The following is a 21,986-nucleotide window of genomic DNA, read 5'->3' on the forward strand; positions in this document are numbered from 1 at the left end:
TTCATCACACTTCCACCATTTCAGTGCTGTGTATGCTATTCTCTCTCCATGAAAATTCATTGCAGTACCTGAATGCTGAGTGCTAATGAGAATTCTGTGCACTTAAAGGGCTGAAATTAAAATGCCGCAATTACCGAAGTATCTTCCATTAGATGGAATTATTTATGAGAACTTGTCACTTAAAAGACTCTTGGATTTTACTGAATCAAAAATCAAGAAGTTTCAGGCTATTGTCATGTCTTTTTTTTTCTACCAGAGTGACACAGGATCATCTCTTCTACATTGCTATGAGTTATTTGGGAGAATAAAGTCCAGGGTTTCTTACGAGTCTTCTCTAACCAATGTGGAGTCTCTGCAAACAATTCAGAGCTGAATCACTTAATTTCACCAGTTTTGATGCTCATCCTTCTCATGTCTGGTCCTTCATGGAAAGTCAATTTGGAAGGGCTTTGTTGTCCTGGATTAAAATTAGTTCTGGGAACTGACCAGAGGGAACATTGTCCCACCAAATAATTACATTTTTCAGGTTTTTTTTGGAAGAAACAGACCTGAAATTGGCATCCCTGATCTTCTCTGGTCCATCTTACATTTTTAAAGCTTGGAGTTTCTGAGGCTACACTCAGATCCCAACTGAATGGGGCTTTACTGCAAGCAATTCCTTTTCAAATGGAAGAGGAAACAATATCAGAAGTGAGCGTGTCATCCATTGCAAACTATTATTTTGTAGGGCAGAGAAAATACCTTTTATTAAAATAATGAACTGAAATGAAAAGCAAGCAGACAAAGTAAGGACCTGGGTGAGTTCCTGGGAAGGCAGGTCCTTCTTTGATCTCAGGTAGGAGCAGACATCTCAGTTCTGTATCAGAAAATCAATCTCTCAGTGTAACTGTGGTGCAAAGATGCCCACACAAGAAGCCAAGGACACTCCTGGCAGCAGCAGAGGCACATTTGAGGTACATATTTATTGTCCCTGAGGCAGGGGTGAGCTGGGGGTATCTAACATGCCATAAAAGCAGTGGCATATTCCATCCTGTGTTAGTTAAAGCAGTGGCAGTGGCTCATCTCTGAAGTATATGTTTATACTTAAAATAAATTCCTTGGTTTAAGGGTAGAAAGGGTCACAGTGTATCTTGATTTTTTATTAGCCTTTTGCAAATAGAAACTATTTTAAGAAATGGATAGTGATAATGCTGCTTCTCTGTCCCTGCCTTATTGTTGAAAGAAGAAAAAAGACTGCAGAAACTAATTACATTTGAAGTGTACCTGATAAAAAAAAAATAAAAAATTGAAGAAGTCATCAGTCACTGAAAAGAGGAGAATGTTTCATTATGAAGACAATTTGCCCTTTATTGTGACTGATGTGTGCAGGTGTTTGCTTGCTCTGTGCCACTGAGGCTCTGAGCCCGCTGCTCAACATCTGAGCCCATCGTGTTCTTCTTCCCATCCCACACTGACCCACGTTCTCACATCCTGGAGGAAAAATGGAGCATCTTTAGGAGATTTTGAGACAGAAATCGGCCACCAGAGAGAGACCCACACCAGCAAGGGCAGGAGCATCTCGGCTCTTCTGCTTCTCTTCTGTGTTTCTGCTCAGGGAAGGGGAGGGGAGTTTGGCACATCTCCCCAGCACAGCTTCCTCCTTGGTCACTGCAACTGTGCCAAGGCCTCCATGGACATGGGGGCTGCAGAAGAGCAGCAAGAGGACACCCTGCTGTCACTGCCAGAGGGGACAGGGATCCCCCCACGGCCTGGAGCCTGCTGCCTTCACCTGGGATAGCCGTGGCCGGCGTGCTTAGGGCTGGCAGCTCAGGGCAGGGAAGGGTCAGCGAGCTCACGGGGTCCCAGCCAGCCAGCACCAAGAAGGCTCTTTCCCCACAGCCCCAGGCATTCTTTCAGCAGGCATCTCCCCGTGCCAAGCTGGGCTCAGGGCGAGCAGAGCTGCTGTGTTTGTGTGGCAGTGAAAGCCAAAATGCTCTGGCTGCCCGGAGCAGAGGCCGGGCACAGCCGTGCCAACCCCGCACGTGGCACCAACCGTGCCAGCAGCTGCCCCTGCCTTGCTGCCCTTGCTTTGTCCCTTGGGCTGGACGTGGCACATGCCAAAACAAGGCAGTGCTGGGCAGCAGCCCCCACCTCACAGCAGCTTTTTTGCGAGGAGATGGAAGGAAAAGGATCAAAGGATGATTTCGCTGTCAAATTTTGTTCGGCGGCATCAAACAGAAGCGTGATGTGTTGGTTCACTGTTAGGTGGCAGAGCCAGGTGCTCCCAGTGCTTTGGATAAGATGTGCTTCATTTCATTCCTTCAGCTTGCTCTGGAGCTGGTTTTTAGTAGTGAATTAAAAATATATAAAAAAATTAAAGACTAAATACTCGATTCTTGGCTATGAATATTTATGGTGGTATTGGACTTGCAAATCAAAGGTAATTTAAATGTCAAAACTGGTGTAAAGTCTCTCCTTCGGAGAATAAGTCAGAAAATTAAACTTGATTACAAGCCATAACATTTGGAAATTAGCATCTTAGGGTATCAGTGATAAACACTTCTGTACATCCCCTTTTTAAGTAATATATTTTTGAAAGATGAGAATTAATTTTAATAAATAAATGGTCCCTTAATTAACAGTGTGGTAATTAACAGGGAAATCCTGGCTGCATTCACAACACTGTGATTACTTCATCTTGCTAAATCACTTCTTCTTCTGTGAGGAATCTGCCTCCACAACTGTTTGGACAGGAATAGTTCCTACCTGAGAGAGCCTTGTGTCTGGGCAGCCTGCCTTAGGGATAAAAGCAGCAATTTTTTGCAATGAAATTTTTGTGCTTCAAAAAGGAAATTATTTTGGTTAATGCACAGCAGAGGCCGGTGTAAGTAAGTGCCAGCAACAGCAGCTGCAACATCTCTGTGAGCAGAGGGGGATGCGACCAACACTCGGAGCCTTGAGCAGCACCAGGAGTTACTGGGTGCCTGCAGAGATTTGGCTCCTGATTCCTGCATTGCACAAGTCAGGACACTGGAAGCTGATACTGCTCCAGGTCAACATTTTCAGCCATTCCTCCATGGAGCTGTGTGGTTTTGAGAAAGGTAAAGCTGAAAAACAGCCCTCCTGTGAACTGTGCTGGAGGAGTTTGAGCTGCCAGGGGGAACTGGTTAGAGATTCTTCTAAACCCGCAATCAGAATCTTGATTTGAGGAACAGCAGTTTGTACCTTTGCTCCATACAGAGTCCAAGGAATTATTTAGCCCAGCACCTCAGGATTCCCTTATCCGTCAGATTTTTAGCCAACCTCAAATGCTGGCTACGGCCAGGTGGGTACCCCCACCCTTTGGGGTAAGGTACAGAGAAATTTATAACAGCAAAGGAGCCATTCCAGAGGCAAAACATCTTTCTCATGCCAGTCATTAGCTGGCTGGATTATGCTTTAGAGCAAAGCAGGTTACATAAAGTCTGTACTCAGTAATGACTCCTCAGCAGAAACAAATCTGACATTTGGCCTATTAGCCTCATTTGCAGTCTGATCCTATAGCATTTGGTCTCACATGTTCATTTTGTACTTTAATTTGGGGAAAAGAAAATCAATTTTGAGAAATGGAGAAGCATTCAGGGCTTGCATGTGCTGTGGTTTGCAGGAGAGAGCCGTGACCTTCTCGATCTGTTTTGCCTTGGGTTCATTTTCTGAAAGACCATGTGGATTTGGGGTTACGGGGCCTTCCAGCTGCCCAGTCAGGCTTCAGACCCACAGCTCATTAGGACTTGACCTGTTCAGTGGTGTGGCTTTTAATTGGCCAACAGAGACATTGTCACCTGGGAGAGGTGGCTTGTGTCTCCTTTCCTCCCTACCTGTGCTAGATTTTTACCTCTGCATGTCACCTGGCCCAGTGTGTCCTTCCACACTGTCCCCACTATTTGAGTATTTTCCTGCTGATTTATCCTCATGGCTCTGTGAGGGGGCAGAGCAGCAGCCTGAAACCAGGAGATCCTCTGAGCTCCTTGGAGGTGCCAGATCTCTCTGCAGCCCCTTGTTTGTCTCATCTCCCTGACAAAATGGCTTTTCTCCAAAATCCTGCCCCCCACATAACACCTCCTCAGGATGACACCTGTAATTCTACTGTAAGAGCAGCAGAGTGCATAGTATTACTGTAAAAATATTAAATAGGCCCTTTCAAGTAGTCTGAAAGCCTGTGCATGAATAATCACCATGGTGTCTCCTCAGGAGCTCATGGCTTTCCATGCAATAATGTTTCCAGACCCCAGGTGATGTCTCTGCAGCAGCCCTGAGTGCCCACTGCAGCACTGGTGGATCCATGTGGAGGCTGTAGGTGGAGATATCCAGGATGACTTGTGTCCACTGGGGACCCTCAGAGCAGCTGTTTACCCTGAAAACCCCAAAATTGCAGTTCCAAGATACCCAAACCCTTGCTCACCTTGGTGCCCCTCTGTGGCTCCAGTTCCCAGCTGGTTCAACCCTCGTGTCCATCTTGCAGAGGGAACAACCTGTCCCAAAGCTTCAGGCATGGAAATTGCTCACTCAAATGGAAATGCACAATTTCATCCTGTTCTTAAGCCTCCTTTGAAAAAAAAAGAGCTCTGAATGTATCTGGCTATGAAGCTCTTATTTGCATCCCTTTCCACATTTATCTGAGCCATTTGTATTTCATCCTCACAACACAGGAGAAAAAAAAGGGGAAAAAAAAGTGATAGACACATTGACTGACAGTGAATGGGCTTTTTTTCCACCCTCTGGATTTATTCCTTTTCCTCCTCCAGCTCTTCACATCCTCAGTTTCCCAGCTTTCTTTTTCTGTAAATATCCTTAACAATGAAAGGAGCCAGGAAATGTACTCGGGAACACGCAGTTCTGTGGAGAAACCAACAGCCACACTCAGATCACATAGGCTGGGCTAGAAAAATCACCTAAAAATTATGCTGATCATTAAAGCTCCTTCCTAGAATGAGAAGCTGTTCAGGATGGAGGCTGTTTCATCTCCTGAGGATGCTGGGGCCAGGAGCAGGACCAAGTAGCAGCCACCAAATTCAGCAGGAGCCCTGGGAAGTCAAAGGGACACAGTTTCCTTCTGGCCTCCCTGCATTTGACCACAATCTCCACAGATTTTCTGCTGGACTGTTTTTTCCTATTTTTTTTCTCTTTTTTTTGTGGTACAGCCATGGCATGTACCCTGCAGGAAAAGGAGCTCATTCCAGCAGCTCCCAAAGTCAGCAGGAACAGACCTGGAAAACAATAAATGACAAGTCTGTTGATTTAAGTGACATGACCAGAGCAGATGTACCAGCACACTCCTGGAAACACCAGAGGACCAAGTTGTTCCCATTTCACATTGTATTCCTATTTATCCCCCACTGGCATTCATCTTAAAAACTGGGGGATGCAATGTAATTAATGGGTGATGTGGAGCTAATGTGTGATAAAGACAAATCTGGTTTTGTGTTCGGTTTATGTCTTGCCCACAGCAAGAGTGAAAAAAACCAAAAGGATTTGGCCAGTATAAAGGAGGTGCTCCATGAAATACAAATGTGCTTTCTGGCTTCCAAAATAGAAAAAAATGCAGGGAAGTGACTGAAATTATATCAGGTTAAGTTAGATCACAAAGAACCTGAGACCTCCATGAATAGTGCCTTGATGAGAAATCAGTAAAAGTCTATAAACAAAACATGCTTCATGATTTGCCTTGGTCACACTGCTCAAGTGCAACAAAAAGAGATAATTTCAGCCTTCCTCAAGACTCTGCCTAGTCAATGCTTTTCCCTGGTGGCTGATCCAATCACCCTGATTGTGGGATGCTTTGGGGAGCAGCAGGGGAGGGAATCAGGAGAGACGAGCGCAGCCAGTGCTGCTTGACCTCCCTTCTCGGCGAGAGGTCGGGGTTGAGAGGCAGAACTTCTTGAGGGAGAGATGGAGATCTCTCCAGCCCACTTCAGAGCCTGATGAGGAGAGGGACAGGCAGGTACTGCCTCCTGGGGAGGACTGCCATGGAAATAGGAACGTCAAGAGGGTTCTACAGCATTTCCTGAAAGCTCAAAGCTCGCTCTGCTAAGTGGCACCACTGTCCCAAAGCCTTTATGTCAACCAGGGGAGGTGCTGGTGGCTGCCCAAGCTGTGGAGCGCTGCTTTAGGCTGTAATTAATTTGTGTAAACTGGGAAAAAATAAAAAAGGAGAAGAAAAAAACCCAAAAAACCAAAAATCCAAAACAAATCAAAGAACAAAAACAAAACAAAAACAAAAAAAAAAAAAAAAAAAAAAGGGGAAAAAAAACAACCAAAGGAAATAAAAATCCATACTGCCACAGCTTAATAAAGAAGCTTGGGGAAGAACTGTAGCATTTTCTCTGTAAATTGAGGTATGTTCCAAACTTCAGCTTTAAAGTTCAGGCCCCCAGAGAGATTGTTAGATTTTAATTGCTACCTTAATCAACATTTATTAGTGCTAACCAAAGCTCCTCATGGATTTAAAATTCAACCCAATTGTCAACTACTAATTACTTTAAGCAGACAAGCTGTTATTTTACCAGCTGTATTAATGAGACTTTTCAGCATATGTGAAATATTACAAAAAGCTTCAGAAAAATTGATCCTGAAGTGTAATTCAACAGATACATTTTTTTTTTTTTTGTCTTGACATTGTTTGCTTCTGGGACACTATAACATCCCTTCCTCTACCTCCACCTCATCTGGCAGAAATGTAAAACCAGAATTGGGTCTGATGTATTTTTTTTCAGTAGGAGAATGTTGTGGGGTTTTTTTCCCATTTGTTTGGGTTTTTGTTTAACCTAACCTTCCTTTGAATTCTTCTGAATTGGGTCTAACATGTTTCTCAATAGAATGATTTGTTCTTTCCATTTCTTTGGGTTTTTGTTTAAATTAACTTTCCTTTGGATCTTCCTGCAGTGTGTGCCTCATGCATCAGGCTGAAGGCTGTAGTCCTTGGCTGGTTTATAACAAAGTCTTTATCTTAAATCTTCAGCATCATCCTGGGGAATGGAGCTCATTTATTAATTACCCTGTGCTCTAATGAGTTTCTGCTCTCCTGTCAGCCAGCTGCTGATTGCATCCTCGTTTTTTCCCCACGAAGGGCAGGACAGAGGGGCCACAGCAGCTTTGCCCAGCCAGCCCCTGTCCCCAGAGAGGGACGTGGCTGGGACAGGGTGGCAGAAGGGGAGCCCAGCACCTGACTGCTCCACAGCCATGCACATTCCAAGTGTAAAACTGGAGTCTGGCAGGCACCACGTGAGCCAAGCAGACCCACACTCTTCTCTGTCATGATCCACCTACCAGGAGAGTGTGGGAAGAAAGAAAGCACCACTTGATTCAACTGTTTGCTGCTCCTCACAGTCAGAAATCTTTGCTTGTTTTGCTCCCGTGCTCGAGGCTTTGGCTTTGTTCCCCTAAAGCAGAGTGTTTAGTTAGAATCCTGAAACAGTCCCTGCAAGTGACTTCATACTCATGTGGGCAAAAGCCATCCATTTTGATTATGAGGGATGAAATGACTCAGTATTGCCAGAACAAGGAAAGTTGGGGGATAATTGACCGTCACCAGGGTTTGAATATTTTTCTTGATGTTGCCTGTGAGTAAATATCCAAGCATAAGTCTCATTCATGACAACAGCCATCCCAAACATGAACCAAAGATTGGAATAACAGGCACAGGTTAGAGAAGCAAGGGGCTGGATGTTGGCTCACAAAACCAACTGCTGTGAGTTATTTACATGGTGATAGTGCCCTCAGGCATATGTACAGCCTGTGCTGTGGTGGCTGCCCCTCCTGCAGCATCCCAGGCTGCAAAGGCCACACAGGAGAGTCAGATGTGCTGAGCACTTGCAGTTGTGGCCAAGAACACAGGAAAGAGGCTGATTTCCCAGGGTTTGACAGGGACATCATCAGCCAGGCTCAACAGAGAGCATCAGTCTGCTCCATAGGAAGCACCATGGAGACACTTTCTTTGGATGAATATCCACCATGTGAGCCCCCATAGCCTGTGCAACCCAATAGGAAAGAAGAACCAAAAGAAGATAGCAAGAAAATAACTGCAAAATCTGGATTAGGATTACTCAGTCGTCAGGAGCATTAGGCACTGTATGAACATTTATTCAATTATTTAGAGGCTGACAAGCAGCAGAGCTGGAGAAACCCAAATATCTTGTGAAAGGCAATGGGCAATATCCCCTTGGCGAAAACAAGCAGGAACCAAAATACCAGCAGACAGTGAGAACTGAAATCCAATTGCACTGGTAAATTATTTAAAGCGTATTTCCAATCTGTCATTTGAAGTTGAAGCATTATTTCCCCTTCAGCAGAACATAGCTGCTGGGGAGGGTGAGGGGGAAATAATACCAAAGTCCTGCGTGTTCAAAGGGAAAAGCATGAGCATTATTCACTGAGTTTTTGTTCAACCAAAAATATTGCCCTAAATAGTGCAATGGATCTGAGGAGCAAGGCTGAGGCCAGCAAACTGACAGCATATGAATTGACTTTATTCCTGTTTGCAAGCAAAATTGGGTAAATTGAATTAATTTACCTTGTAGCTCAATGTACCAGTCATAGGAAACAAAGAAGGAAGGAGCTGGACTCGATGATCCTTGTGGGTCCCTTCCAGCTCAGAATAATCTGTGGTTCTGTGATTTCCTGAAGGAGGAAGTGGGGAGGATTTGATGCTTTTGGGTTAATGATGATGTGATGGAGGATCATCACTGCTGCTCTGTCACTTCTTCTGTCCTCCCTTACCAGGCACAGGAAGGCAGCAGCTGTCCTGTGCCAAAACCCTTCCTTTTAAAATTCCACATATCCCTCTTAAATCAGCAGCAGGAGGCCTTAAATTAACTGGAGTGAGATGTACTGGGCACCAAATTCATCATCTTCATCAAGCTCAGTCCTAGAGAGAACCTGGGTGATTTGTTTTTTGGCTTTTTTTTTTTTGCTTTGTCGTTGGGTTTTTTTGATCACTGTTCCATTTTTCTAAATAAACATTTTTCGTTCAGTTTTATTAAAAGCTGAGTATCCATGATATACAAGGCATTTCCAGTGCACAGTGATAAACCTTAGAACCTTCCAATTTGTCTACTCTCCAGTCCATTATTTCCAGGATTTCCTGAATTTCACAGTTTTTCTTTCTCCTTGGAAGGTGGAATCGGAAGAGTCATTGAAGTTTGAGTTTGGTGGGCAAAGACCAGGAAAGGAGGAGCTTTTCTCTTAAGAACAGTTATAATGGAGTAAGTTCTCTGCCATTTAGGGAGATAATGAAAAGCTCTGAGGTCCCCAGGGAGTTCAATATTTAGATATTACCCTTGTGCACAGTTAGGAATAATAAGATTTACATGAAACACTCATGGATGAATCACATCTTTTTTTGTTACTTAAATAAATAAATATTATTAATATATATAATAAATAAATAAAAACAATAAATAAATAAACAATCAAACAAACAAATGAATAAATAGTTATAAATACATATAAATATATAAATAACATATATTGTTAAATTTTATAAGCAATATCTATATTATATATATGTATATATATCAAATGAATAAATAAAATCTGAAAATAGTTCAGGTCACAACATTGTAACCATGCAGAGGAAATGATGTTAAATGATGCTTCAGGTATCCAGTCCCGCTCAGGAATGCCACCATTACTCAGTGCTCTGACATCTTTCCCAACCCATCGTGAGCAAGAGACCCATTTAAGTTGTTCTGCATCAGATGTTATTTCTTTATGTACAAATGTTTTCTCCAAGGAAGGAAGTTTATGAATGGAAATGTTTTTGCCATAGATATGATGGATGTTTTTTGTCAGTACGCAATTTATTTCCATCTGTTCTGTATCTGATTAACTCCTGCAGAGTATGTGACTAATTCAACCTCTCAACATCATTAGCTGCTCTGCATTCCTGTTATAGTCCATCAGTGTGGGACCACACACAGGCTTGAAAATGGTACACGTTGGTTATTCTTAAAACCTTTATCCACACTGCCTGGTTATTCTCTGTGATGGCCACGGATCTACAGAGAGAAGCCAGGAAAACATCACTACTGTGGAGCAGACACAAAATGCTAATGGAAACAGAGTTTAAGCAGATCCTCTTTCTGATCTCAATGCTAGAGCTAAATAAAGCCCTTTGGAAGAGTTCATGGCTGGTGTTATCCAGCTGGAGACAGCTCTGGAGGCATCCAGCCAGCGCAGAGAGAGGAGAGGATCACTGCCCTGTGCATGGCCATCTCCTCCTGCAGTGCACCAGGCTGTAGGCTCTTGCACCTTGTAGATCTCCAAGCACAGCACAGACTGCAGTCAGTGCACACTGACACCCCAAGCCTTGTAGTAACACAGATTTTCTTCTGATATAAATATCTACCAATACAAAACCTGAAACTCCTCCACAGCATCGAGCAGCCAGAGCTCAAGAACAAGTCTTTTGCATTATCCTCTGAGTTGTCTTTGGAGGGGTTTTCCCTCAATGAGTAAAGCAAGTAAGTGGATGTGTCAGGAACAGATGCTCACATGTCCTTGCCGTGCAATTAATTGAGCTCCAGCCTCAGTGACACTAATGGCTGCAGGGCAGCAGCAGTATGGGGACAGGAACCAGCCCAGTGACTCGAGAACATCCATCAGTTCCATCTGATAATTTATCTTCAGACTTATCTGTTCTCTTTCTTTCCCCTCAGCAACAGTACCTGCAGTCCCCTGTTCCCAGACCACATCCAAGGCAGAGATGAAGGTGGGGCTCCTGCAGAGGTCTGAAATAGAGTTTTGGCCAATTCCAGCTACTGTGGGTGATGCCAGCTGAGGTCAACCAATCCTGCTGAGTTTGAGCAATGGATTGGACAGGATGAGCCTGTGTTCCGGGCTTTGGGATTTTTTTCTCCCCTGGATGAAAAACTCTGGATATCATGCTCATGTCTGTGTTTAGATCAGGCTCACACTCTCATCACTGCCCCAGCTCCTGAGGTTTAGCTGCTTGTGACTGCCATTCACCCTGTGTCCTGTGAACTGGCTTCAGGCTTTGCCTCTGTAACTCAGAGCTGATCACACGTTTTGACATCGATACCTGTGACTGGGAGCAACATTTTACATCATCGTAACCTTTCTTTGATATGTCTGGGCTTGATATTCAGTGCTTGTGAAAAGGTCTCCCCAAGGCAGAGGGAAGGTGCTCCTCAGTCTCTCTGAGCTCCTGCAGCTCCAGGGGGTGAACGGGGGAGATCTTTGGGATGAGATCAGAACAATTCACACAGCCACACTCTGTTACCTTTGATAATGTGTATGGAATGTGTACTCACCTCCGACTGGGTAGAAGAGGAACAGGGTATACTGGGACACAACAAGCAGAGGCTTTTGTGGCCAATTCTCAGGGTGTTTCAAAGAGGAAAATAATAGCTGGGTTTTGATATCTTATCTTTGGCTATTCATTAAGCTAATGATGGGATATTATATCCTGGATCTACACAGATATTTGCATCCTATCCTCTTTGGGAGGAAAGGGGAAGGTTATTTCACAGGGCTGAGCTCAGTGGGTGACCCTGCAGGGATGCAGGATTCCACCGTGCCCTCGTGTACCCTCCAAAAGTGTCTGCACAGGGCACAGAGTGCCAGCCACCCACGTCAGCAGCCAGCCTCTGTCCGAGGGTGACAGCTGTGTCACCCCTGCCATGCTGTCAAGGCTGCTGGAGGGAGCAGCCGCCCGAAATGAAGCGTGACAGGGAAACCTGCCCGAGCTAAAACTGGCAGCGTGTAAAGGTCGAGCTCCTGCTCAAATGCGCTGGTAGAGCTCCAGATACACACACAGGCTTTGGCACTTGGCCAAATATTCCTATTTACCCCGGGTTTGTACTCCTATACCAGGATGCCTTTATCCAAGGTAAGGACCAGCGCCAATATCTTGCAGTACCGGTCCCATCAAAAAATTCCAGAAGAGATAAATTCCATTACTGGGCTGTTCAACTTCCATGTTTTTCCTGTGCCAGTCACTGGCTCCAAAAGCAGGGGTTATTTTCTTCTATCACTCACAAATACTAACCTCTCCTGCTCTGCTGTAGCTAAGGAATGGCATTTACCTGATAATCATGAGATACTTGGCATGGAAAACTGGAGAGCTATGTAAAGGTGGGGTTAATTAGGTGATAATTTATTTACTGTGGGAGGGAAAAAAACCTGTGGATGTGTTTTTCATCAGACATATCCTGTGAACATCAAACACGAGTGCCACTACCAAATGCTCTCTTTGGCATCCCAACACGATGTACCTTCCCCTTCCCTGCTTTGTCTTGCACAGATTGCTGTATCCTGGAATGTAGTACTGTGCTTATTAAGGGCTGAAATTATCCACTGGCTGGTTAAAAAAATGCTAATTCTGGCTACTGAGTGAGATAACCAGTAATTTTGTAAAGTACATTTAGTCAAATAAGATTTTTTGGCAGCCAAATGTTGTTGTAGCAGAATGTGCTTCCCTGATTGACATATGCTAACAATACTGCCTCCACAGTCAGGGGGAGGATAATTTACTTTCCATTTCCATTGGAAATGAGGTGAACCAGAATGTGGTAGATTGTTAAAATGTAGCTCTGTGGTTTAATAGATTTGCTCAAAACAACAAATCAAACAATGTGCTGTATCCTCAGTCCTCTCCCTCATCACTTCCAGGAAGCCAGCAAGGACACATCTCCTCCTGAGTGAGTTTTCAGCTCCTTTGGGGTTTCTCACCCATTTCCCCAGGACATCCCCAGGGGTCTGCACTGAGAATCCTCCCCAGCAGAAAACAGGAATGCTGCAGCATTCCCCAGGTGTGCACAGGGAAACGAGCTATGAAAGAAGCTTAGTGGAGACAGATGAGGTTTTACCAGCTCCTCATCATCCACACTTCTCTCCATTTTAACTGTCCTCCCCACAGCCCTGAAGAGAAAGGGGGAAAACTCTCTCTGGACTCACTGCTCACTGCTGGCAGTCCCTGGAGAGGCTGTGCTGACAGAGACCATGGATCTGTCTCTGCTGTCACCTCATTTATCAGGCTACAAGGGAACATCTCTAATCTCTGACACAAAATCCCTGTCATAACCCAGGGTTAAAATTATCCCTTAATCTCAGCTGGCCCCCATGTCCACTCCAGGGGCCTTGCTCCTTGCTGGCAGAGCATCCCAGCTGCTTCATGGGGTGCACCAAGCTGTGCTGCTGCTGTGACCAGCATTTCATGCTCCACTGGCTTTGGGGGATTTTATTTACTTATCTGGAAAAAAGGCATGGGGGAAAACCCAAGACCCGTGTTCAAAAGTCTTTTATGCTCTCAGTATTGGAACATTTTCTATTTTCTTGTCAAAACTCTTTCAATTAAAATTTTGTGAGTAGTTCTGATTCTTGGCTGTTTTTATCATAAATATTTACAGTGTTGAATTTGCCACTGTCTCCAGAAGAGCCTTTAGCCTAACATTTTTATTTTTAAGCACTTAAGTTGTCTAAGACCTCACTCATTTTTTCTGTGCCTCTCCAAAATCATGGAGAACAGAACAAAATCACTGTAGGAACAGTCAGCTGCAGGTGGCTCAGGTGATGAAGTTTTGCTGGGAGCAAAGGAGAACCATAAACAAGTGTAACTCATAAATTTTACCCTCCTTGCCTTCAGATATATCTAACAAAAAAAAAGGCTTGGCTTTTAGTGGGGATCCAAACCCCGTCTTTTTCCAAAGTGACCTTCAAATCTGTGTTCCTCCAGCAGTCACCTTGGAGCACAAAAGAATAAATCTTTGCAAACTCTGATTTACAGGACTCTGTTGAAGCCCTCTGGGGAGTTCCTGTGTGGAGTTCTGTGCTCATCTTCTCCATCACAGCTGCGAGGGAGCTGATGGCTGCTCTTAGTGGTAACCCAGGGAAACCACACAGTCAAATAATTTGAGGGACGGCTTGGCAAAAGTGAATCACGTCAGCAGGAAGCTCAGCAGAGCCAGGGGAGCAGTTTTCCATGCAAAAGATTTAGGAAGAGTCACAAACCTGAGAATTGGGTTCTGCTTTTGTGTCCCTTGGTTTTGCTGTCCCTTCCCCCATGTCTCCCCCACACTCTTGTTTGGAAGGAAGAAGCAAATTCACAAGGCTGAATTCTCTGTCTCACACAAAGTCTGATTTTTGTTAAGCTGTGAGGCTGATAGCTGCATCATCTTCCCTTCTAGAAGTTTGATTCAATTCCCACAAATTTCCATTTATCTTTCATGAGTTTATGAGGCCCTGCCCTCAGCTTTGCTCCATCTCCTGTGTCCTGCAAAACCCTGCATAATTGCAATGATTCCTATCTCATATTAAAACCACCTCTGGCAGTAGATAGCCGAGAGAAATGGGACGAACATTATCACTGGAGAGCCAGGAAGGCTCAGTGCTGGGGCAGGGCAGGACCCCAAGGCCTGCAGGCCAAGCTGGAGCTGGGAAGGTCATTGTCACCACCCTGGGGACACTGAAGGTGTTGTACCTCTGAGGACTGTTGTACCTCACAGAGGTGTCTCTGCCACCTCCTGGCATCCATCAAGTGATCAGAAACCTCAGATGTGCTTGTGGAGGTTCAGGGTCTCAGCAGAGGTTTCTGCTGGGAGCTCACCCTCAGGTGACATCTGTGTTGTCATTGTCCTGCTGAGCACATCCAGAGAGGGATTTGTGTCTCTGGCTGTCACTGCTCAGGCGGTGCTGGAAGGGAAGGTTGCTGTTCTGGACAAGACAAAACACAATTTGGTCCTGAGGATTAATCCCATCCCACAGATGCTGCCAGCCTGGTGCTTGAGCAGCATTTAGGATTGCAGTGACAGCAGCGTGGAACTGGGTTAGTGTTTCATTCTGTCCTGCCACTGGCAATCATTGCAGTATTGGATTTTGTTTTGTTTGGTGGTTTTTTGTTTTGTTTTGTTTTTTTTTAAATGAGGATTTAGCACACAGTCACGGGGTTTGTGGTGTGTTTGTGTGGGTTTTTTAGCCTAGAGAGCAGCCAGGGCTAAGCCTTTCCATGCACAGCTTTGTGCTTCTGCACTGAGCTCATTCTGCCCATTGTGGTGCTGGGCTCACTTTGGTGCAAACACATCAGTTTTGAAGAATCAGAATGGACCACACTTGGTGAGAGCAGAGATGAGGCCGGAGCCCTGTGTTTGTGCACCCAAACAGCCCTGGACACAGGATTAACTCCAGCATCACACAGACTGTGCTTTCCATGGTGAGCAAACATAAATCTGAGACTCTCAGGTCAAAAATGAGCCTGCACCCTCTCTAAACCCTCCTTCCTGGGGCCAGGATAGTCTGTAAAGATCTTCTAAAATCTCCAAAGGCTCCCATGGGTGTTCATGGACAGCTGTAGCCACTTTAGCCCGCTGATGTTAGGAGACACTGTAAAAAATCCCATTAAACACCTCTACAAGTCTTCCTGCTCCTGAACTTTTGATTGTGTAGTCCTGGGATCCCAGACCAGCTTCTTTTGAGCAAGTGGGAAATCTTCCATTGACTTTGAAGTTGTTGCAGGCACCAGCTCCAGCAGCGTGCAAAGTCACCTGAAAATGAAGTGTTGCTGCACTGATGTGCACAGTGTGCTGAGCTCCCAGCAAGCAGCTAGACAGAAAAAACAGGGAATAGAAAGTGTTTGCTTATGAAAATTGACTTTTCTAGCCCTTATGTACTTCGGGACCTTGTGTTTGCAAATAATTCATAATTCTTTCAACAAATTAAAACATTCTGCTACTGGGGAAAATATTGATTTCTTTTTTTATTTTATTTTATTTTACTATATGAGATTTTTGCTACAAATCAAGGCAGGGGAAAAAAAAAATCTTTAAATACAGCCTTTGATAAAAAGTATGCAATATTCCCACTTTTACCATAACAATTCCTAAAAGGGAAAGTCAATGTTATTCCAGCCAATTTCTTAAGCTCTTTAAGAGACTTCACAATGCAATTATGGAATGAATCAAGGCTTTGAAGAAAGCTCGGAAAAGACTCCTAGAGTTCTGCAAAATTATGTCAGGCAATTCTTATTTACATCTGGGGCAAAATTTTAGAATGAAAACCAATATATCCTGAATCTCAGGTGACAGAGTGGAACATTTCCAGATTTAAGTGCTTCATTTTGCCGATGTGCAGACATTGTTCAACAGTGGGGAAGAAGAAGGGCATTCTGCAGCTAGAGCCGCAGAAATTGGAGTGAGGAGCTACAGGGTTCATTTCTTAGTCTGACCTGGTAAATCTGAGCAATCATTTCACCCCTGTGTGCGCCAGCTCAGCCTGGCTGCATTGCAAAGGTTAAATAGTTGGTTTTTACTGCTTAATGATCTGTCTTAGCCTGTGGAGACAACTCCAAAGGATAGCTCTTCTTTATATACAGGAGGCTGTGAGATGTTTTAGAAGCATAGAAAACTGCTTTACACTTAACAAAGGAGGCCATTAGGCACTGGTGGTGGTGGGGTGTCTCTAGGAACTCACTCAGGGCACAGAGGAGCTCTGTTGTTGTTACCAGCATAAACGGGAGAGGATGTTCTCACCGTGTGGGCGAGAGACAAAACCCAGCTGGTACTTTTGCTTAACGCCTTGAGCTCCGGAGCACAAAGTTGTACAGAGACTTGATCCATCCAGAGAAAACCTGGACAGTGCCTGCCCTCACCAAAAGAGGACTTTGTGCTTCAGATTTATGGACAGAGAAAGTGAAGTGCCTCTGGTGTATATCTGCTCCCTTGTGCTTATGTGCTGCTCGTTTCTTTTACTGCAGCAATGTGGGGGTGTGGTTGGGTGATCGCCATTCTCCTCCAGCATTTCTGAATCCCTCCAAGCACAGAGCCCACAAATCTGCAGCAGACACTGTGCACAGAGAGCTTTGTCCACCGTGGTGATGGTCCAGCAGGGGTGGGTGGGTGGGTGGAGAGGGGATATCTCCATCCCAGCAGATGGAGCACCTGCCTCTCGATGGGGTTTTGCAATCTGCAGGGGGACCTGGCCTTGGCTTGGAGTGCAGGGTTGTTCTGTGTCGTACACCACTGAGGTGGAAGATAAATCACTGTCTGGGGAAGAAGCCAGCCTGCCTTGGAGCTCTCCCACAGAGCAAATTCCCTCTTGAGTTTCATAGTTTCATCTTTTTGTCATTTTATCACTTGTAATACAATTGCTTTCACAGCGATTTGCAGCACCGTTTAATTCTTGTCATTGTTTTGAAATTCTAAAATCTGGAAGGGCTTTTGATTTGTTGCACACTCACCTGAGTGATGTGCTGAGTCTCCTGTGCCATCCAGCAGAGAGGGCGAGCTCTTGGGCTCAGCAGAGCAGCTCCCCATCCCACCATGGCAGCCTTGCAGATGTGCAGGCAAACCCTGCACGTGTCTCTGTTTCCCTGGCTGCTTTTTGCTTTTATTTTTTTTGCTTTTTTTTTTGTTCCACTGAGGTTTCTAAACAGCCCAAAAGCTTTCCTGCATTTGACATGAACTGTGACTTCTACTTGATTCAATCACTGGTTAATTTGATCCTCCATTTAATTTTATCAAAACTGTAGTAATCAAATAATTTGTAGTAAAAACATTATGATTTCCACTTGTTTATTCTGATCAATTTCAATCCTTGAAGGCACAAGGTTTATTTAATTTAGTTATGAGGTAACAAAACACTGTCATTAACTCTACAAGGAAAAGACAGAAGACAAAAAAAGATAGTTAAAAAGATCCCAAGGAGTGTTTGTAATGCAAGAAAAAGATAATAACACACTGTTATTTAGAAGTCATGCTATGCATGATGAAAGCTAAGCAGCATCCTGCTGGTTGTGAGAGGAAAAGATCAATGGCATGTTTCATTCGAGACATTTCTGGCAATGAACTGCACTGAAAAAGGGAAAAGAATGTAATTAGAGATGAATAATTTTGCCTTTTTGGGTGTTGACCAACATGAATGAACCTGCGTCAGCAGTGTTTGATTTCTCCCTCTGTACAATAAACCTTCAAAACCAGCTGAGTAAGAGGAGGGACAGATTTCCACTGAGGGCTGTTCCTCCGTTGCTTTGAGAAATAAAACCCAACCTCCTGCTCCGCTGATCCTATCCCTGATGGTGCCCCATCTCTCCCCTGCAGGTCAACACCTTCATCTCCTTCGTGTTCCCCATGGTGGTCATTTCTGTGCTCAACACCATCATCGCCAACCAGCTGCTGGTGATGTTCAGGCAGGCGGCCCAGGAGAACCAGGTGTGCACCATTGGTGGGCAGCAGACCATGCTCAGCATGTCCATGGAGCCCAGCAGAGTGCAAGCCCTGAAACACGGCGTCAGGGTCCTGCGTGAGTATCGCCCTCACCTCGGTGTGCAGCCGGCTGGAGGTGGCTAAAGAAATAGAGCTTGAAGAGTAACGGGAGGAAATCAGGAAACACTTTCATCCAAAACACCCTCTCCTTTTGTCTTTGCTTGTTGGTGTGCAGAGCTAACAAGCAGACCTGCTCACTCTGGAAAAGCAAAACCAAGACAGCGTTTTAATGATTTAGTCGACAGCAATTTAAGCCTTGCTTTTATTGTTTCATTACTTCCCCTTTTCTGTGGAGCTTTGGTTCAGACAGAGCCTAAATAAAAGATCCTGCACTCAGGAATTGAGCTGTACTGCAGAATAGTGGATGTCTTGATTAAATAAGCTGAGGAAAAGACCAAAGAATCTGGTAAATTAACCTTACAGGGGATAAAGCAAAAGCTATTCAAAAATAGTACCCAAAATAGCTAACAAAGCGTGCCCATTGTGGTTTCAAACATTAGATGGGGAGAATTTGTAAGCAGAAAGCTTTAGATGTTCTGGTGTTTTTAGAAGGGTTTGGGTTTGCAGGGACCTTAAAGTTCACCTGGTCCCAAGCCCTTGCCATGGGCAGGGACACCTCCCACTAGGCCAGGTTGCTCCAAGCCCTGTCCAGCCTGGCCTTGGACTCCCAGGGATGGAGCATTTGGTATCTGAAGTGCTTTGTCCCAGACCACATTTCCAACGAGAGAAATCCTTAGAGGAGGCCCTGGGAGCCTCCATGACATTTTCCCAGCTGTTTTTGACAAGGAATGCATCCTGTGCAGCATTCCTTGCCCGTGCCATAGGTGAGCCACCACATTCAACCCAGCTTCCAGCTGGGAAATGCTTACTGAGAAAAGGGAAAGAAAAACACAGGGGACATTAAACTCCCCACAATTATCTTGTTGGACCGTGTTTGTTTACTGTCTCTGAGCTGTTATCCACAGGTGGGTGAGGAGGGAGCCTTGATTCCCCACGGAGCCTACAAGGGGATAGCTCCTTGCTATCCTTTTCTGGTTTTTAACACTTCTGCCTGCTGCGGTGAAGTGAGAAGCTGCCTTTTCTCACTCGTGCTACACCACCTCACACCTCTCTCTCTCTCTCCTTTTGGTATTGTATCCTCTTTGATCCTCAACAAGAGAGAGCTCTTCATGAATAATAGCGGGAAAACCTAAATCTACATCTAATCTGGCATCCCTCAGCACTGGAGGAAGTGCACCCCTCACCCACAGGTCCACATCTCCTCTGAGGACTGAAAAACAACCCTTGGCTTTCTGAACAATAAGCATAATTTTCTTTTTCATCTTCTTCTGCTTCCTCTTTTTCTCCTCCAGGCAAATTTTTGAGTTTGCTGTGTAGTGCAAAAGCTGAGGCTATTTGGCAAAAGGGAGGGTTTCAGTCTGGAGCTGGTTCAGAAGTGGGTCAGATGTGGCACCACAGGGCCCCCCGAGCAGCGATGCCCAGGTACTCCAGGCATCTCCTCAGGGCCACCCCTGCAGCAGGGCTGAGCTCCCCTCCCTGCTGGGAAGGCAGTGAGAGGGCAGCTGTTTGTTGCATTTCTGTGCTGAGGAAGATCCAGCAAATAAAGAAATCCTCCCTCACTTTTGGCTGTGATTCACTCCACCATGCAGAAATGCTCTTTTTATCTAGCAAATGGGAGTGAAATCCTGCTGCACTTCAGTTTTTCAGGTGCACTTGATTACTGGAGGTGCTTGATTCACACTCACGTTTGTCATCTGTGCCTCATGAGTTATATTTTAATAACCCAGATCTCTGAGCTGTCTGAAAAGTAGCAAAAAATACACAAGGATGCACATAATTTATCCTGGCATCCATGACAGCCAAAATCATGAACAGAGTCAGGGCTCATTTATGGAAGAGGGTGAGAAAAGAAAAATTACACTTGTCCCCCCTTATAAAACTGTTGGCAGAGTATCAGATCTTCATGGGGGGTAAAAGTATTTTCCATTTCCAAAAGTGAACTTTGGCCTGAAGTACAGAGGAGGCTGATTTGGGTTGAAGGGTGAAATGTTTCAAAACTTGTAAAAGTAGTGCTTAGGAAACAATTTTTTGTGGTTCGTGGTGTGCAGGGCTGTTGAATAAGATCAGAGCAGCAAAAACTTCCTTGCTACAAATATACTGAGATTAAGTATTTGTTTACAATGAACTAAGAGCTAAAAGTGGCCAGGCTAACAGCCTCATTCAAAACACAACAGTGTTTTCCTCCTTTTTGGTAGCATTTGTATATTTTCTTGGCTCTGTCTGACTTTGGTCATGTACAAACTAATGAGGCTGATCAGGATCAAGGAATGTGTCAGGCCTGTTGCCTGGGAGCACCTCATTAAGTCTGTAAGCATGAGATTCCTGATTGTAATTCCCTCTCTGCTGTCAGAGTTCACCAGGTGTGAGGATTCAAATTCAGAGGGCTCCAGGCACTTGCAGCTTCTCAGCTTTTTTTTTCTGAGGATAACAGGGCAACCAGTTCTGTTGTTAAAAATATCTTCCACCAAGATATTTCATACCCTCCTTCACCCTTCCAATTCTTTCCATTAAACCACCTCCAATTTGTGTTGCTATTCCTTGGCTATGTTGAAGCCCTGGAATGCTGAGTGTCCCAAAGCTGTGTGATGCTTCACAGAATTGTGAACATTCTCTGATTGCACTGCCTGATATTGCAACTACTTGATAAAATTCTAAATAATCCTTAAATACTCACATGCGTCACACATCAGAACAATCATAGAGTCATGGAATGGTTTGGGTTGGAAAGGACCTTAAAACTCATCTCATTTCACCTCTGCCATGGGCAGGGACACCTTCCACTATCCCAGATTGCTCCAAGCCCTGTCCAGCCTGGTCTTGGACACTTTCAGGGACGGGGCAGCCACAGCTTCTCTGGGCACCCTGTGCCAGGGCCTCACCTCCCTCACAGGGGAGAATTTCTTCTTAATATCTGGTCAAAGCCTTCCTTCTTTCAGTTTAAAGCCACTCCCCCTTGTCCTGTAACGCCAGGCCCTTGTCCCAAGTCCCTCTCCAGCTCTCTTGGAGCTCCTTTAGGCACTGGAAGGATCAACAAGTTCTTCCCACTGAAGAACAAGTTCTTCTCCGGGCTGAACAACCCCAGTTCTCTCTGCTGCTCAAAAATCAGGGTGTATTTGATCTTGGCTCAGGATGAAAGCTCTGCTCAGCCACAATCTCTTCTGGAAAGGGGACAGTTTTGTGGCGTGGACTGATACCCACACCTGCCTGCAGCCCCTTCTCCTCCAAGCAGCCCTCAGCAGCTCCTGGCTGCCTGTCAGATCAGCTCCCAGGTGGATGGAAGGAAGGCAGGAGTTATCAAATGGCACAGCTGAGCTCTGATAACGACATTGAGACAAATTGATGGACATCAAGGAGAGGCTTTGCAAGGGGACGTTGGCTAAGCCTATTAAAATGTAATCAGTTCCAGGTAGTGTTTGCTCTGTTACTGAAGCTGCTTAGTGAAAGCAATTATAAAGCACTTAGAGGTTTAACCAATTAAAAGAATATCCTTCAGTCTCCCACAGCTGGCTGGGTGATGCCTCAGTAAATGATTTTTAGCAGATGAAGTCAAGCCTCATTTTTTACTGAACGTCTGTGAATTTTTAAATTATGATTTAGGAGCCTCTGCATTTCATCAAGACAAAGGCCAAGAATTAATGATGTATCCATGTATTTCATTCATTTGTGCATTAATAATTCCTCTTCTGAACAAATACT

The 21,986-nt window shown here is 44.8% G+C and overlaps 1 protein-coding gene across 1 annotated transcript in view; it reads left to right on the forward strand.

Moving 5' to 3' along the window:
* Positions 1 to 21,986, forward strand: part of NTSR1 (neurotensin receptor 1) — a 54,597-nt gene that overhangs the window by 19,232 nt on the left and 13,379 nt on the right. The window contains exon 2 of the mRNA XM_023939642.2: positions 18,066 to 18,267. Coding sequence (XP_023795410.2) covers positions 18,066 to 18,267 — 202 coding nt within the window. The remainder of the gene's footprint in view (positions 1 to 18,065; positions 18,268 to 21,986) is intronic.

This window comes from Cyanistes caeruleus, chromosome 16 (assembly GCF_971803275.1).
Source record: "Cyanistes caeruleus chromosome 16, bCyaCae1.hap1.1, whole genome shotgun sequence".
NCBI lineage: Eukaryota > Metazoa > Chordata > Aves > Passeriformes > Paridae > Cyanistes > Cyanistes caeruleus.